General features: G+C 31.6%; 1 protein-coding gene across 8 annotated transcripts; it reads left to right on the top strand.

Annotated features, from left to right (window-relative positions):
* The first annotated feature begins 283 nt into the window (after window positions 1-283).
* On the top strand, window positions 284-10,441 carry RECA1 (recA DNA recombination family protein). Of its 8 annotated transcripts, none has more exons than XM_006836330.4 (13): window positions 284-733; window positions 3,338-3,429; window positions 3,532-3,607; window positions 3,921-3,983; window positions 4,338-4,467; window positions 5,781-5,866; window positions 6,197-6,322; window positions 6,416-6,520; window positions 6,794-6,850; window positions 8,716-8,778; window positions 8,875-8,951; window positions 9,298-9,370; window positions 10,058-10,441. In XM_006836330.4, the coding sequence occupies exons 1-13, from the start codon at window positions 563-565 to the stop codon at window positions 10,157-10,159; spliced, it is 1,221 nt and encodes a 406-aa protein (XP_006836393.1). In that variant the 5' UTR covers window positions 284-562; the 3' UTR covers window positions 10,160-10,441. The 8 variants fall into 8 exon arrangements, 4 of the variants coding, with proteins under 4 accessions (XP_006836393.1, XP_088713352.1, XP_088713353.1 ...); XR_016048762.1 differs by having other exon boundaries at window positions 285-733; window positions 6,416-6,516; XR_016048761.1 differs by having other exon boundaries at window positions 285-733; window positions 6,416-6,516; window positions 6,794-6,887.
* Window positions 10,442-19,087: the final 8,646 nt, after the last annotated feature.

Below are 19,087 nucleotides of genomic sequence, written 5' to 3'. Positions count from 1 at the left end.
GTTTGATGAACAATATATACTCCTTTTCTCTCTCCTCTATGTGTAGCCTCTCTCTCTTCTTTCGAACCCATCTAAACAACAGTGGAAACAAGGCAACCGAGCCGATCAAACCTGATCCAAAAATCAAAATATATAAATTTAAATATTAAATTAAATATATATATATATAACATAACCTATACTTAAATATTAGAAGTAAAAATATATAGTTGTCGTTATTTAAATATTATATATTAATTATTGTTTTAATAATAATATTATTTGGGTTCTACATGGTCCCAAACGAGGAGCTGCATAATGTTCGGCTCCAAATTTTGGACCTGGACGGATCGGATAGGTCCACTACTTGGACCAATCTCGGGAGCGGGTCGGGTCCGGGTCCATTCCCATCCCTAACGCCAAGAACCTGCTACTTCTCCGTGCTCTCTTATCTCTATACACACGTGAACATTTAAAGTTCCGTTTCTCGGTTTTTCGAACTAAACTCGTTTATGAATCTTGTCCTCTGTACCCAGTATCCCATTGATTACAAGGCTATCTCTCTGAACTCTTTGCTTCAGAAATGGACTGCATTTGCCCTAGCAAGTTCTATGCATTTCCTGTAAATAAATTCCCACTGGTCTGCTCTAACCTCCGTTTTGAAAGGATTTTAAGGGTTCGTTTTCGTTGTGATGCGGAGGCAAAGGGTAATGGAGCTCTGTTCAGTGATGCAGATTCTCGTTCCGTCGATCGGGTGAGTCATTTTCATCATTGTTTATCGCTAGCTTAATATTTAGGTTTTTTTTTTAGTACTTACCTTGCTTAGTTTGTAGTTGATAAAATTGTGCGAAATGAGCAAATCATACTCTTTTTCGAAAGAGAGAGAAAAGAGTGTTGCTTTTTTTTTTTAAAAAAAAAGAGAATTGGGCAGTATTTGGGTGTCTTTCAACCAAATTTCATATGTATTGGGTCATTTCAACGGGTTCATTGATTGAAATAGTCATTAAGATCTCCCAAAAAAGAGAAAACATCTGATTTTGATGAACAATAACCGTGCAGTTTATCATTAGTTTGCCTCTTTGCCCAACTATTGTGACACATGCATAGAAATGGTGAAAGATGACAGATAGTCTCCTAAGTAAATGTGAAAAACACTATGCAGCATATGCTATGCTAAACTTATTTGACGTCAACAAAATTCACACATATGAAAATTACAAACACTATGCAGCATATGGTATGCTAAACTTATCTGACATCAACAAAATTCACACATGAAATTACAAACAAATTTGGGTGAATTATGAAACTCTCTCTCTTGGGCCATTAGTTTGCTTTGGAACTATATTGAAGTTGCTTATGAATTTCGTAATTGGGACTTGGTGTAGAGGTAAGCTCTATAGGTGTCTTATTAGAGAATATTAAGGTGGCCTTGGGTTCTCTTATGGTAGAGTTGATACTTTGGGGGTGGAATATGATATCTAGGGACATGGGTCATTGCAAATAAGTGGTTTAGTGGTTGTGTTACTGATTTGGGGTAGTGAATAACCATTAGGTGGAGCTTGTGGCTAGTGAGGCGGTCATTATTGGGCAATTTATGTTTTGTTCTTGGAGCTGTTCAAGGTTTTCCATTCACAAAAGAGTGTCCTTGAGTTAGTACATTAGGATTCATAACCGCATTTGGGCTTCTTGTGATTTTTTATGTGAGGAAGGCCCAGGTATATCGTATATGTATTTTCATATGTGAGTAAGTGAGGAGATGTTTGTTGATTGACATTGATCAATACTTGGGCTTACATTGGGTGTGAAGCTGAGATGAGGAGGAAATGCAGCTATACCCATTATCCACTATGAGGCATCACAATTATACCCTCAATTTTATGCAGAATTCCTACATTCTAATGGGTTTTAATCTCTACCTTTTCAGAAGATAAGAAATGAACCTAATAAGCACTGTTATCATTTTAGACCTTGTTAGATCTCAATAATAATGATGAGTTCCGTTGTTTTTTTGGAGTTTTGTGACCGTAAGTGGCCTTTATTTTTGCTTTTTTCATTTTCTTCCATGCACCTGGTCCTTTATCTTCTTTCAACAAGTGGTATATTTTTTTTTATAAACAAATTCAACAAAAATAGTTTTACTTCTTCATCATCATCATAATAGCCTTTTCTCAATTATTTGGGGCCGGCTACACAAATTCTGGTATGCCATTTTGCTCTATCAAGGGCCATACCTCAGTTAGGCTATAAGTTAACATATATTTTCTCATGATTCTCAGCCATGTCCTTTTGGGTCTACCCCTTGCTTTTTTGGGCTTTAAACTTGAACCAACTAGCACCTCCTGACAGGTGCTGTATTGGGTCTACATTGCACATGCCTAGCCCACCTAAGTCTACTTTCTCTCATCTTATCGCCTATTGGAGCAGCACTTAAGTTCACTCGAATGAATTTATTTTAAATTCTATCCCCTCTTATCTTGCTACTCATCCATCTCTGCATCCTCATCTCAGCTACATTCGGCCTGTGGGTATGTTGTTTTTTTGACCGCCCAACATTCCAGCCCATAAAGCAACACTGGTCTCACAACTGTCCTACATAGCTTCCCTTTCAGCTTCATTGGTATGCGGCGATCGCATAAAACTTCGGTTCCACTTCTCCTCTTTGCCCACCCAGCTTTAATTCTATGTGTGACATTTTCTTCAATCTGTCCATTTTCCTGGATTATCGATCCAAGGTATCGAAAGTGCGCTCTTTTTGGTATTTTTTGGCCATCATTCTTAACTATTTCCTCATCTTTACTGCTATTTATTACTAAACTTGCATTCTATATACTCTGTCTCAGTCCGATTAATTTTAAAGCCTTTAGATTTTAAAGCATCCATCCAAAGTTCTAACTTTGGGTTGACACTGCTTTGGGTCTCATCGATAAAACTATGTCGTACGCGAGTAATATATACCATGGTACCTCATCTTGTAGGTGCTTAGTTAAGTCGTCTATAACTAAGATAAAGAGGAATGAGTTCAATGCCGACCCCTGATGTCGACCTATTATCACTGAAGACTCACTCGTCTCTCCACTAGTTTTTTGCATACTAGTTAGTGCTCCCTCATACATATCTCTCACCAAGTCGAGTGATATGTACGAGTAAAGCTATTGTTGCTATACTATGATTTATTTGTTATAAGTAAAGCTATTTTTGTTGTACTATACCCAAAATGGTTTTACTTATAACAAAGAAATCATAGTGTTCTTATTTTCTTGTCTGATATCATGCACTTGGATCAAGGTTGACTTGGATTATCTTCATACTTGTTTTGTTAATTTGTTGTTCAAATTTTTTTGGGTTTCTATTGCAGCAAAAGGCATTAGAAGCAGCGATGAATGACATAAACAACTCATTTGGCAAAGGAAGTGTTACGAGATTAGGCAGTGCTGGAGGAGCTCTAGTGTATGAACTCTTCTCATTTGATGGATTTGTCTCTACTTTCATTATGTTTTAATTATGTCCTTATGATTATTTAGTTGCTGAAGTAATGTATGTGTGCTACAGTGAGACATTCTCTAGTGGCTGTTTAACCTTGGACTTGGCACTGGGTGGTGGTCTTCCTAAAGGACGAATTGTTGAGGCAATTTCTATGACTCTTTATTGCATTTATTCACTGAATTCAGAACATCGATACTTCTTTTATTTTTCTCTGTTTGCAATCAACAAGTTGCTATTGTTAATGTGTTTAAGGGAACAACTTTACTAGGTCCTATCTCATATCCACTAGATGAAAGTTATGTTTGTTCAGGTTATAATCTTACAAAGACCATTTTCTAAGAACCAATATCTTTCTCTCTTAGCATTGAGAGTAAAATTTTGTGTACTTCTAGATACTTAGATTTTCAGGTGGCATGGATATTGAATGTTCATCTCTTACCTATGATTGTAATCAGATATATGGTCCAGAGAGTAGTGGGAAGACTACATTAGCACTCCATGCGATGGCAGAAGTGCAGGTATTTACTTCTTGACACATTTTTGGTTTTGCTTGATAATGGTATTTTAAATTAGCATGTTTTGAAAATCGATTAGTCCAATTCCTGTCCTGATAATTAAACTCTCTGGAACACCTTCAAGATCTATGCAGGTGTCCTGGGTACTGTCCTGATAATTCCTTTTTTTATGTTATCGTGGTAGTTTTGTTTCTATCTAAAAGAACAATGGCTTATATTATTGGTATTTTTCATTAACAGTATTACGGAACTGCCAGTAGGCAAGTATGTTTGCCTAATGACTTGACGAAAAATTGTTCCAGTGATGATTACTTGTTAAAATGAAGAACTTACTGAAAACTTGCTGTGAAAATGCAGAAACTTGGAGGAAATGCCATGCTTGTTGATGCTGAGCATGCTTTTGATCCGGCTTATTCAAGGTCTTTGGGAGTAGACGTAGAAAACTTAATTGTTTGCCAACCTGATAATGGAGAGATGGCACTGGAAAGTAATAATCCCTTCCTGATGTATGTTAAGAATATCATTGTGACTTGTGAAGTTAACAGATTCTTAAAAAAAAAAAAAATCATTGTGACTTATGAATTATCTGAACTTTTTGTTTCTATAATAGCCTCTGTTTTTCTTGATATTTTTGTCAATATGGGTCTTCAGGAAGTTAATACTTTCCAAATTTTTTTACTGCTATATGATTATTGTTGAAATATACCAAAAATTACTAGCCTTTTAATAAAGTGTGAACTATAGAAATACTCCTTTATTTGCATTGTTAGTTTAATAGTGTGTTTAGGGTGATTTCCAAAGTGGAATGATCGAGAGAGGGATTTATTTTTACCTGTGTTGGAATGTCGTATTTGCAATGTTGAACGTATGGTTGGACTCTGCGTATTCATGTTTGTGTATACTTTTTAGGCTCGAATTTTGTGTTCATGTTGTTTGTGTGCATGTTGACTTAGATGGAAAATGATTTTTCTTTAATCTATGAACTTATCATTGGTTTTTATATTTTCATGCCCTGGAAGGTGGAAATTTGAAATTATTGCACCAAGCACAATGGAATAACCATGCAATGCTTGTACATCAGCTTTTCCTTTTAACCGTCAAGAAAAAACAAAGGAAAAAAAGACAAAAGGGAAAAAAGAGTATCAGGTGTTCCTTGCCTTTGTGGGTACAATATCTTCCATTTAAATTGTTTGCTGGCCATTTGATAATGTCCGTTATTAGTGTTTAACCCTGACACTCTAGCCTTTGGCTGGGGTACATGTGTCGGCACATCCCGATGTCGGGTGTGATAAGAAAATCATATTTAGCTCAAGGCCTTAGTTTGGGCTCAAGATGTCTTGTAAAGATGCCGTTTTGTCTCCCACTTTGCCAAGTTCTTTTCATGTAATGAAAAGGAATGTTTTATTGCATATATTTGAAAACATATTAATTAATTCTAAAATAGTAAGTGCAGGTACACATCTTGTCATATTGACTTTTTGGGCTGAGGTATGAGACACCTTCAACACTGGTCCCACACAGACACTCACGTAGGTGTCTATGTAACACTCTTTGTGATGAACAGATCTCATATTCATAAAGAAACCTCTTGAAATTTTTCTTTTCTTCTTCCCATTAATTCTTAAAATTGCTGATATTTCTTATTTTAAATTTGGAGATGTAACAGAATTCTGTCTTAGTTATTTCTTGTGATTTTCAGTTCGTCAAATTGTTTCTAGGTTTGTAAACGCATGGATAAAAATTGATACAGCATTTATGTTCATATATTTTTGATGTTTGACTGACATGTCTTCATCTCAGCTGCGGACCGTATGTGCAGATCTGGAGCAGTAGATCTCATTTGTGTTGATTCAGTCTCAGCTCTTACTCCAAGGGCTGAAATTGAAGTAAGTTTCTTAGTTCTTACTGGAAAAGTACACCATGATCCAATGTACTACTGAGAACCATGGTCCATTGTTCCTTACCTTTCGATAATGATGGACGCTGATGGAAAGAGTGGGATCCACCATAACTTTGGCATGAAGCACTGGTGGGAACAACCAGAATAGGGCATAACCCCAATTGTGGGTCTTACTCCCTATCCATCACTATCCCATTTTGTTGGATGGTCCCTAATGGACTATGGCTTTCTCTAGGCCATTAGTTTATCATTTTAAAGAATTTGGTTAAGATACATGATACGGAGAACTTTTCTGCTTGGTGCAATGTGCTTGTAGGGTGAAATTGGCATGCAGCAAATGGGCTTACAAGCACGGCTTATGAGCCAAGCATTGCGTAAAATGTCCGGCAATGCCTCGAAAGCTGGCTGTACTCTTATTTTCTTGAACCAAATCAGATATAAGGTGGTTCTCTGGTCTTTTATTATTTGGATTTACAAGAAATTTTCCTTCTCTGCTACCTATTAATTTGTTTCATTTTCTATGGATTGTTGTAAGATTGGTGTATTCTATGGGAACCCTGAAGTTACCAGTGGAGGGATTGCGTTGAAGTTTTTTGCCTCTGTTCGCCTTGAAATACGTCCTATTGGGAAGATAAAGTCTGTAAGCCCAAACTCCAAAAGAAAACTTTATTTAAGAATTGCATTTTCTATAAATTTCACACAGTGAAAAAGGAAACTATACAATAATCCAAGGTTGTATGTCCTCCCTCCATCACCGTCTACATTCCACAGGGTGGTGATGACAATAGCATGGACTATTATTTGTCATAGTCCACTGGTTTATAGTATAGTTTCCCTAAAAAGAACAAGAGGTTCAAATTCTCCTCATTGACATAGGGTGGTGCATTTGATTGTGCTCACTCTTTCTGTGCAGCCTAAAGGGGATGAAGATATTGGAGTAAAGGTTCGAGTAAGAGTGCAGAAGAGCAAGGTACATTAGATCATCGTGCAATGGGGGTTTAACTATGGTAAATGCAATGGGAGTTTAACTATTGTCTTCATATGTATTAATGTGGCTCTTCTTGTTTATCCTGAAAAATGTGGCTCCTCACCATAAGTATTGAGCAAATAGAGTTGCCTGCTTTGTGTACCTTTTGCATATGTTGGTTGCTTATCCTTACTGGCCTACGAGTAGGAGAAGTGAATGCATTGTGATGATCAATGAACTTTTCCTTCTTACCGTGGCATTTGATTTTGACAAGACCAATTTGCAAAATTATTTGGAGTTTGGGAAATTCCATAATATGGTAATGGCAGTATGTTTACACTATTAAATGCATCTAAAATATTTTATATATTCACTACTCATATTGTTCCGGATATTGGTTGTCTATATCTTTCCTTTTAATGGTCTCTGAGGCTTCCCATTTCTAAAATATTGCATGGTCAAATTATCATTGCTAATTGCCAGTACTTCGAAATTATACTATGGATCTGTGTTACGGAACAGATAAGTGTTAAGGAACACGTCTCGGCCAAGGTACTCAGCCCTTGGCCTAGGCGAGGGACTTGGGCAGAGTCCAAGGGACTTGCCCAAATCATGCCTGAGTAAGGAAAGGGCTCAGGTGAGCCTGAAAAAATGTGGAAAAATCCCTAAAAATGGAAAAAAAAAACCCTATAAATCCAGACCAATATAATTCTTTCAAAAAATTTATATTTTGAAGTGAAACTAATGAAACAAAAGAAAATTGATCAAAAAATTGTCTTGGAAGTAGATAATGTGTTCTTCAATAGATCTGATATTTGGAGCCAGATCTATCAATTGTTTGGCTTAATTCGAATCAATAACCCAGGGTTTCTGTAGAGGACACAATAAGCTTCAAAATGAACCTAATTTGATGAAATTTTGTTGAGGAAATGATGAGAAATCCAGCAAATGGCGGATCGGGCTGAAGAGCACTGTTCTTCAACAGACCGGAGATTTTGGAGCCAGTTCTCTCAAGCTTTTTGCTCAAATCAAAGAAACAAACCTAGGGCTTCTGCGGAGGACACAATAAGCTTCAAAAAATGAACATAGTTTCATGAATTTAGTTGACAAAATGATGAGAAATCAAGCAAATGGCTGATCGGTTTGGTTTGAAGAACATTGTATTCTTCAACAGACCTGAGATTTTTAAGCCAGATCTATCAATTTTTTTTTCTATAATCGAACAAACATGTAATCTGTGGAGGATCCAATGAGCATAACAACAAATCTGATTTCAAGAATTTTGGATGCCTACATGGTGAGAAAGTGAGAAGATGGCAGAAGTGGTTCACCAACTTAGGGTTTGTTGCAAGAAACTATCAAAGAAACGATAGATCCAATCCAAATAAAAACTTCTGTGGATTGATACTGGATCTACAAACATATTACTAACAAATATTGTATTTTCTAGCTTTTTATATATGTTTAAGATTTTTTTTTCCCAGGTTTCTGGAGTTGGGCTCCTTGGACATCCAAACTCGCTTTGCCAATAGGGCAAGGGGAGTTACTCGCCAATGTCCGAGTGGACTCGGGCAAGTCTCATAAAATTGCTATGGATATCAGAAATGAATAACTAAGATGTCACCTCTATACCCCTTTCCTTGAAGGGCCTTAGTTTCATGTTAGTAAAAACTACACGAAAATGAAATTTGGAACCTTTCAGGCAAAGATTTCAGGAGCTTCTGTCATAGAAATAAATGTATCGTTTAATTTTTTTGTTTAGGGATGTCTTTCATGTCTATTGTAGATCAAGCTTAGGCTTTATTTTTTATTTTTTAAACAGTCTACAAGAATATCAATCTTAGTATATTTTGTTGATTGTGTCTCAGGTCTCAAGACCTTACAAGCAGGCCGAGTTTGATATTATATTTGGGGAGGGAGTTGGTAATTTGGTCAGTGATGCTGATATGCATTTCAATGACTTTTTTAATGGTTAATTTCTGCATAATTTAAATTTCTTTATTATGACTGATACTGCATGCTTTTAGGGTTGTATATTGGATTGTGCTGAAATGATGGATATTGTTTCGAGGAAAGGTTCGTGGTATAGCTATTCAGATTTGAGGTATGCACTCAAACTGTGCATATTAATGGCATGGAACACCTTTAATGATTTATTGACTCGTGCTCTATATATGGTCATTCTATAGTTACATATTGGCTGCGGTAGTTAAAAAGTTTCTCACTAAGGCAATCGAGTTCTTTTCACTGGGCCTGCACAATTGTGGTTTCACTCCTCAGAAATTGATGCACACGCATGCACACACACACATATTCCCCTTACAATTTGAATCATTATAAATTATTCTGCAACCAGTGCTACCTTTTATATATTCGTCGGAAGTGGCATAATTTTCATAGTTTCGTTTTCTTTATACAATTGCTCTTGATCACTTTGGTTTTTGGAGCAGATTGGGTCAAGGCAGGGACAAAGCCTTGCAGTATCTCCGAGAGAATCCTCTTCTCTGCACTGAATTAGAAAAGGCTAGTGCACAAATGATTTTCTTAAGTGTCTTTAATTTTTTTATATTTCCACTAAGCTTGTCCACCATCCATCATAGTAGAAGGAGAAGATTGGCTATAATTCTCCGACAGACCTCTTCTAAGGGAACATGGCCGTTGTCCAAGTCTTTTAACTTGAAAATCATAATTCTAGGAAAAATATATAAAGAGACTATTTGTTTTTAGTACAAGGAGGCCACAATTACTCTTGTCTAGGATTTCAAATTGGGTTGTTGCAAGTGTCCTTGACTGGACTCGATGTTTAATTTTTTTTTTTCAACTTTGTGACACAACCCAAGCCCTCCAATTTGACATCTAATGATTGGGAGTGATTGTGATCTTCTTGTAACAATAGTAAATGGTGTCATATTATACAAGCCCTTCTTAGAATTGCTATTGCTATAGGTTTTCTTTAGAAACTTCGGTAATCTTTTGAAAAATCTTCATTTGAAAGTATACCATACACCATGGCATATGGTACACGAAGGGGGTACCGACCGTTTGTTCACATTATCGTATGAAGGAGATTAATGGTCTCCCCTTGGTATTCACCTCGTGATGGTTGCTTTCACCCATCTATCATCAGGAATGGATGGTGCGTTCTTTTACGGAGTACTTATCCACCCTACACCACTGGTTTCTCATTTTAAGAGATTTTTGGTTACACAGGGTGTTCGATCTGCCATGAGTGATGGGCTTGGTCAAGGATTTGCAGCTCCTCTTGGCCATTTGGCTCCACGGGACGAAGATCCGATCTATGAAGAAACATGATCCGACTGGCCCGGGCGCTTCCATGTTGTCATTATTTTTTTCCATTGATATCACTTTGGAGAAATCCGATGAGAATTATGTGAAACTTTTGTGAAGGGAAAAAAAAATGTTAACAGGGAGAAGGAACTATAGCAATTATATCCCATTATTCAATGTCATGTTCCAGAATTTTGTGAAATTTAGAAACAAGATATTTAGTTTGGTTGCGATTGAGTGTTGGTTGTATGCCTGAATTTTGATTTTAAAGAATTTTTTCCAATATAAGGAAATTTCAGGTGTGCAGATACATGGTATTGATCTGAAGGATTGCTGGGCTTCTCATGCCTAACCTTGTTTTTTAATTAAATTTTTAGTAACTTATTTTGACATGAAATTTAGGTCTTATCAATACTACATTATTACGCTAGAGTTAATAGGTGGATATGTGTTGTAAGAATAAAAAGAGACCTGGCCTTAGAGAGGATGTAGGGCATGTGACTTCTAAAGAGGAGACCTTAGGGCCTCCTATCATTACCAATGTACCTTTTTATTACCAATGGTTTTTTAAGGTTATTGCATCATATTACTATACAACAGTTGTATGACATCATGGACTCGCCTTTCTTTAGAGCAATGATCCAATGCAATGGTTGTATTATAGTATAGTGCGACACATTTAGAAAACCATGTTTGTGGTATTTATATGATCTCAAATTTTACACACACACTATCTTCATCTCAATAATCAATTCTCTTAAAAAAAAAAAAAGTTCAATTTGAACTTTAGATATAGTCAAAATGAGTCTTCCAAAAACGAATTTAGACTATTCATTTTGTGAATTTCAAGATCTTAGCCTTTATAAATTCAAAATCATTTTTTTTTTCTTTTTTAACATTGTTCATCTAATGATAATAAAGCCATCCAAAAAAAATTGAAACGAAAAAATCTTTTTAAGGTCTAGATCTAAGCATTTCAGCAAAATGAACGGTCTATGTTAATTGGGCTAAAAAATACTTTCTAGGTTATGTTTTCAATTTTTTTTTTTTTTTTTTGTGAATTTTCATAAGAATGGAAAGAGTGTATATTTCAAAATTTGGATCAAACAAATGACCATAAAATGATTTTTTAAAGTTATTGCATCATATTAATATGCAGCAGTTGCATGACATCATTGCCCTATTCTTTATTATTTTAAATTGGGTACTCTTCAAATTGGATAAGTAAACAACTTTCATTGTCATGCACATTTATTAAACCTTTCAGGAAATAGTTAGTTTTATGTAGAGATTTTGGAAAACAGTAATTTTTTTTTTTTTTTTTTGGAAGATCAAGCTTTTATATATAAATGTAATATAGCAGAGGTGGATAGTGTCGCGTAGAGATGAATAGAAGGAGAGGGAGAGGTACGTGGATATGAGTTTCATATGAGTTGAGATATTTTAGGAGCTTTCTAAGATTTAGTATATGAGATGTAAATTAAAATTGTTTTATAATATAGGCGGAGGTATTTTACGAGATATCTATTCTAGATGGTGATATTTGGTAGAGAGACCTGGGATAAATAACATCTATCTCCATTTAGGTTTTCTAGGTATTTTTATTTGCATTTTTAAATTGTATATCTTTTACGATTGTTATTAACAATTAATTGATATTAACATTTTTTTACTTCTTTTGTATAAAAAAAGAAAGAAATTACTTATTCTATTTATGTAGGATTTTAAAACAATTTCTGCTACACTGTTTCTTTGAAGAAATTCCAATCACTTAAAAAAATGCCAACATCTCGAGAATATCGGAATATAGCAATATCTTTGTTTCAAGGGTTCGTATATTGTCAAAAAAAAAAAACAAACAAACAGGGTTCATATTATTATTTTTTCATAAATGATCTCCATATCAAAAATTATAGATTTTCTTAATGATCTCCATATCAAAAATTATATATATATATATATATATATATATATATATATATATATATATATATATATATATATATATATATACTAATTGGATTACGTGCGTTGCACATAGAACAACAAAGTGATAATTCATGTAAATAATCATATCAATATGTAATTCATGAATCCTAACATACCTCTTGAGAAAATACAATAAAAAGTAGAAGATATATAATTGATTGAGAGTAAGAAAGAAATAGAGAGAAAAAAAAAAAAAAAAAATTAGGTGAAAGCTAGGTATAGCACCGACAATTTTTTCTCTATTCCTATTCAACCAAACAGTAAGTGGACTCAATAAAATTAAATACCAAGATTTTAAAATTCAATATAAAAAACTATGTGAGTTTTTTATTTGAATTATATAGCCAAACTGGCCATAACATACATTTATCTCGTAGCAATAAATTTTTTATATGAATTATGCATCCAAATTGGCCATAACATGTATTTATGTCGTAACAATAATCTAAGGGAAAATTACAGGCATACTTGTTATAGTTTATGTTATTACGGCTTTACTGAATAGTTTCCATTATTACCATCGTCTCTATTTTTTTCATGTCAAAACATAAATTTTTAAAAAAGATGACTTTACCATTTTTCTGAAATTGGTTCAATTTCGATTTTTGAATATCTTTTCTTCAAGTACCGAATTGTTTTGCGTATCCTCTCTCTACGTCTCTCTCTCCATTACATGGGTAAAAATGTTTTTTTTTAACTCAAGTTCATAATCCTTGAGATTTTTCCTAAATTTAAGGGCTCAAACTAGATGTTCCCCTGATTTTATCAGATAACCATAACCTCAAAGAGGTACAGAGAGAATAAGCCACAAGATTTATCCTAATCTTCTAATCTCATACTTCCTAAGATTTCTCCTAAATTTTGGAGCTCAAATTAGTTGTTACCCTTTGATTTTATCGGATAACTATGACTTTAGAGAAGAGAAAATATGCTTATAAAACATTTTTTTTTTAAATTGCTGTATTTTCGATTGTTGAAAAAGGGTAAAGTCATCTTTTTTTAAAATTTTTGTTTTGACATGAAAAAAAACAGACACAGTGGTAATAACATAAACTATTCGGTAGAGCCGTAATAACGGAAACTATAATGAATATGTATATAATTTTTCCATAATATAAACTATTGTGAACTCTCCAAGTAATTTTTTTTCTATAGAGCAGTAATAACGGAAACTATAATGAATATGTATGTAATTTTTCCATAATATAAACTATTATGAACTCTCCAAGTAATTTTTTTTTCTAAAACGAGAAAGTTCATATATGAGAGAGAGATAGACTTAGGACCATTACCACCATATCTCTCACCCCTTTCTCTCACATTACTTATGAAACTGTTACCATCATCTCTTCCCCTCTCTCTCTCCACTCTCTACATCACTCATGATACAATGAAATATCAAAAGAAGAAGAACAAAAATAATAAGTTTATGAGACTGTTACCGTCATCTCTTCCCCTCTCTCTCTCCACTCTCTACATCACTCATGATACAATGAAATATCAAAAGAAGAAGAACAAAAATAATAAGTTTGGAGATGTGACCTCAGATCCAATAGTGATCCTTTGAGTAAAAGAGGTCTCTATCAGCCATACAAAATCCTAACTGCTCTTGAGTTGCTTATCACTTGTTTCTGCACAAAATATGCAAGAATATTAGACCGCATAAAATTGCTCTTCTCTATCTTATGTGTGTGAGAGAGCGACAATAACTATATGTAATCAGTAACTAAAATCAAAGACTTTCAAATTTTAACACAATAATTAGATATAGAACATTAAAGATGATTTTATAATAGGGAACTAATTGAATATAAAAATTTATGTATCCCGCAATCCCATAATAGAAAGCAAAGCAAAGCTAGAGAAAGATAGGTTTACATGTAGTATCTCTCTATGTCTATGTGCTCTTTCTGTCTCTCCATCTCTTGTCTCTCACCTCATGCACATAAAGACAATACCACTCAACACCAATATATCTAACTAAATATTATACTAAATATTGATATACCATGTACCTATAGCTGAGAGAGAAATATTATACGAAATATTGATATACCATGTACCTATAGCAGGGAGAGAGAGAGATTCCCTATAATTTGAGAGAGAGATATTACAGGTTAAAAAAAATGTACATATGCTATTTGATTTCATAGAAGTATACAACATGATAATAATACAAAAGAAAACAAAAGAAAAAGAAAAGCATATACACATAAGGCCAATTCTATTGACTTTTGGTAGTTTTATGGGTGCATGTATGAACTATTACAAATTAAGTAATTGGTTAGTGGTTTTATCAATCGTTTTATTAAATATATTATGAAAAACAATGAGAAAATATAAAAAATTTTAATTTATTATTATTAGTATTACTACGGGCATATACCTTGAGAGAGCAAATAAATGATTGTTTGGGAGCGAGGGCTTTAGAGAGAATAGCGTTATATGTTTTTCTAAAAAATTTCTTTCAGAAAGAAATCTTTCTAATTTTTCAAAAGTTCCGCTTTTGAAACCAGTTTCCATCTAAAAGTATAAAAAGTAATATTCCAACAAAGTAATATTATATAATATAACATTATATAATATAATATTATATAACATTAACATTATATTATATTTATTATATCATATATAATATTTAATATTATTATAAATAATATATTTATTATATTAAATATATTATGTATAATAATGTTTTATTATTATATATGATGTCTATTTATTATATTATAGATATATCTTATATTATATCATAATAAATATTATATTATATGTTATATACAATAATATATATGTATAATATAATATATATATATATATATATATATATATATATATATGTATATTAGTATATATGCTTTATATTTATTAAATTATAAGAAAATTACTAGCACAATTTTTTAGATAATATTCAAACCTTTGCGATAAAAAATATAAATATAATAATTACTAATAATATATATGATATATTTATTATGTTATATATTATCTTATATTATATTATAATAAATATTATATTATATGTTATATATAATACAAATATACCTTAATAAAATATATAAAATACATTTTATAATATATTATATAATGTTATATATATAATATTTATATTTATATTGTTAATATATATAATATTTATTATATTAAATATTATATATAATAATACGATATTATTATATATGATTTATAATTATTTTATTATAATAAAATTACTAACAAATTGTTTTAGATAATATTCCTACCTTTGAGATAAAAAATATAAATATTATAAATACTATTTTTTTTTTACTACAATAATTGATTACGCAATGATTAGAATCTCGGGTTCCGTAACGAATCTATGGTTCCATTACTAAATATGGAATTCATTACCCAAAGAAAGTTTGCAAAATATTAGGGAAATTAAGAGAGAATGAAAGAAAATTAAGAAATTAAAAATGACATACCGATTGGTATTTTGTAGCTATGGGTTGGGGATCTCTCAAGTTGCTTTTACTGATTTAAATCTAACTCTTGCCTTGCTTGCTTATGGAAATCCATTCTTGCTGTGCACTAAAACCTTGAACATTGAGAAAATAAGATCACATAAAAATCTAAGCCTTACTATAGAGGTATGTTGATGGAGTTATCTTTCTCTTTGTGATGATATAACTGATTTAACAGATGTAAGCGCACGCTTTGGGTGTCTAGACCCCGACTTTGGGTATCTATCTCTTGACCTTACTTGAGAGGTATACCATACTACATTATTATGCTACAGTTAAGGGGTGGACAAATGTTGAAAAAATAAGAAAGGAACCCATCCCTAAAGAGGATGTAGGACAAAATGCCTTTAAGAATTAGGGCAAACGTGGACGGAAAAGCAACTCACGAATTTTATAGGAGAGAAGTCTGGATATAAAAAGAGAAGTCTGGATATAAAAAGCAAAGAGAGAAGTTTAAACAATTTATTCCAAATTTTAATACAGGTAATTTTGGCCGATCAAGAGGCAATTTTGAAAAAAATAAAAAAATCAAACTGACCTACCTCATTTGTAATTTCCACATATACTTGAAGCAATTTATATTTTACCTAAAATTTTAAGGTTTGTAAGTAAATATAAAATCTTACTTTAAGGTCCGTAGGTATAATAAAATCCTATTTTCTTGGATCTAAGAGGGGAAGCAAGGGATAAAGATAGATAAATATATCTTTACGTGTTTCTATCACATAGACTTTAAAATCTCTCCTAATTTCTAATCGATAATATTTATGTATATCTATCTCTATCACTATGTTTACTTAATATCAGAGCCTCTATAAATGGTAGGAAAATTAGGTATTCCCCCTCCTTCATTCATTCGATTTCTTAGTCCTATATTCTCTCTCTCTCTCTCATATTCGATACTTATAACTTCTCTCTTCTCTTGCCTCTTGATGTATGAACAAGACGCAGGATCAAGCAGCACCTTGGCTTTGTCTTAGGGATTCAAAAAGCTTTCATCTCTTGGTAATTAATTTCTCCTTTGTATTTTTTATTTTTTCCTCAAAATTTCCTTCTTTTATTATGGTTGTTTAAGAACCAAAAAGTTATTTTTTCCTCAAATTTTCCTTCTTTTATTATGGTTATTTAAGAACCAAAAAGTACTATAAACATGTGATGGGAGTAGTCATTTTTTTGTTTTACTTTAAGAGAATAACGATTGGAAAATTTACCATGTCCTAATATATTTAAGGAAACTGAAAAGAACACTTTGCTTATGTGAAATTAGTTGTGTATTCCAATTCAATTTTTTATTTGATAATTAAGTCGTAATAACGATGATAATATGTACATTCATATTATTACTTAGAATATGTATTCCAACTCTCAGATTTTATTTGATAATTAAATTGTAATAATGATTATAATATGTACTTTCATATTATTAATTAGAATATGAATACATCTTCTTAAAAATATTAGTAGTATAATTATGTTATTGCACTAATTATAATATTTACATTTATCTTATAATTAAATCTTATGAATAGACTATACAATATATTTAAGGAAATTGAAAAGAACACTTTGTTTATTTGAAATTAGATTGTGTAGTCCAACAATATATTTAAGGAAATTGAAAAGAAAACTTTGTTTGTTTGAAATTAGATTGTGTATTCCAAATCAATTTTTTATTCAAATTCTCTGATTTTATTTGATTATTAATCCGTAATAATGATTACAATATGTACTTTCATATTATTAATTGGAATATAAGTACAAGAATTCTTGAAAATATTAGTACTATAATTATATTATTGCACTAATTAGTAAAATATTTACATTTATCAATTGATAATTTGAATTATAATTAAATCTTATGAATAGACAGATATAATTTTAGTTGCATGGAAATGAATGGATATTCCAGTAAAAAAACTACTTATGGATCTATTAGTATTTGGTACCAATAGAATTATAAAATAAATAACAGTAAAAATAAATTGTAGAAGAAGGCAACACTAAATGAGGGGCTATATTTTTAGAAACACATAGAACCTGATATAAGGACAAAAATAAATAAGAAATTAAAATTTATTTTTTAAGTACAATATTATTTGAAATTCTGATATTACGTATTGTTAAATATTAAAAGCCAATAGACCTGTACGAAATTGTAGTTATTTAAGTTATGGGAAAAGGTAATAAAATATGGATATCTATTACCTAATATTATTGGAAAGTCATATAATTCATATGAAGAATTTCGATAATTCGTTATTAAAAATTACACAGCTCGCCTTACGTTGTCTTTAATATATATAAAATTTGTTGATAAAGAGAATATAATTTTCTATTTAAAAGCCCTTGAGGAAATAGGTTAATGAGTCATAAATAAAAGTCAGATTTTTGTAATGCTATTATTTTTTAATGTTATTATTAACGATTTATCAGTAATTTCACCCTTGGGTAATTCATATAATTAATAGATGGGTATATAATTATAGGAGAAAATCAGAAATCAATTGTCATTAGTTATTTTTAATTAATATCACAAATAATTTTTTTGATATTCATCATTATAATATAGTCTTTTTCCAACTATTTGGGGTTGGCCACAGAAATCTCGGTTCGTATTTTGTTAATTTTGTTATTATAGAATTGATGGCTCTCTCATTAGTTACTTTTTGATGAGATATAAAAATGATGCTGTTAAAATACATTTGATGATAAATAAATAAATAAATAAATAAATATATATATATATATAGTTTGTCTAGAGTTAACAACCCCTCATAATACAAAAGTTTAAGTTAGAAAGGGTTGTGATAGATGTATTTATCAAAAAGATCATTACTTTTTGTTTAAAAAACTATTTTAATAGTTAACTTTACCATCAAGCAACGGAAAATTTGAAATTTTCACAAAAGTACATTGATATTTTGGAATTTTGAAAGTTACTGTCCGGAAACTTTATTTGTAGAGTGCCCTTGTTCTTTAGTTAAAATTTCAACTTTACCCCTTATAGAGATGACAAAAGTAATAATATTTACAAAATTGACCCACAAAAGTAATTGTTTTTAAAAAATAGAATACAAAATTAAGAAATCTACCCTTCATAACTCTCTTTATCTTGAACCTTTGTAATTTGAAGGGTTGTGACGTATTCAATCTCGGTTGATCAGACGATCATGGATGTCCGGTAGTATTTGAATTTGAATTTTAATTTTTTTACAAATCCAAATCACTTAAAATTTTAGGAGTGTGTTCATAAAAAATAGTTGAATCTTAAAAAAATATCAAAAAAATATTTTACAGGAAATAAATTGATCAAAATACCCCTGAAAAGTTTCAGAGTATTTTGATCATTTTGTTTTTTGCGAATACTTTTTTTATATTTTTATTAGGTACACCTTGATGAGAATAACACACGGCTAAAACTTCAAATGATTTGAATTTTTTTAAAAAAAATTAAAATTAAAATACGAAATGAGGTCGT

The sequence above is a fragment of the Amborella trichopoda genome, chromosome 2, assembly GCF_054954075.1.
Source record: "Amborella trichopoda isolate Santa Cruz 75 chromosome 2, AtrichopodaSantaCruz75HAP2 v2.0, whole genome shotgun sequence".
NCBI lineage: Eukaryota > Viridiplantae > Streptophyta > Magnoliopsida > Amborellales > Amborellaceae > Amborella > Amborella trichopoda.
This window is presented reverse-complemented; position numbering and strand designations above follow the sequence as displayed.

Bases quoted from the DNA above. Each gene is read 5' to 3' on its own strand.
- RECA1 (XM_006836330.4), top strand. From the start codon at position 563: ATGGACTGCATTTGCCCTAGCAAGTTCTATGCATTTCCTGTAAATAAA. The intron at 734-3,337 runs GTGAGTCATTTT...TTTCTATTGCAG, and splicing joins ATTCTCGTTCCGTCGATCGG to CAAAAGGCATTAGAAGCAGC. The intron at 6,851-8,715 runs GTACATTAGATC...ATTGTGTCTCAG, and splicing joins TAAGAGTGCAGAAGAGCAAG to GTCTCAAGACCTTACAAGCA.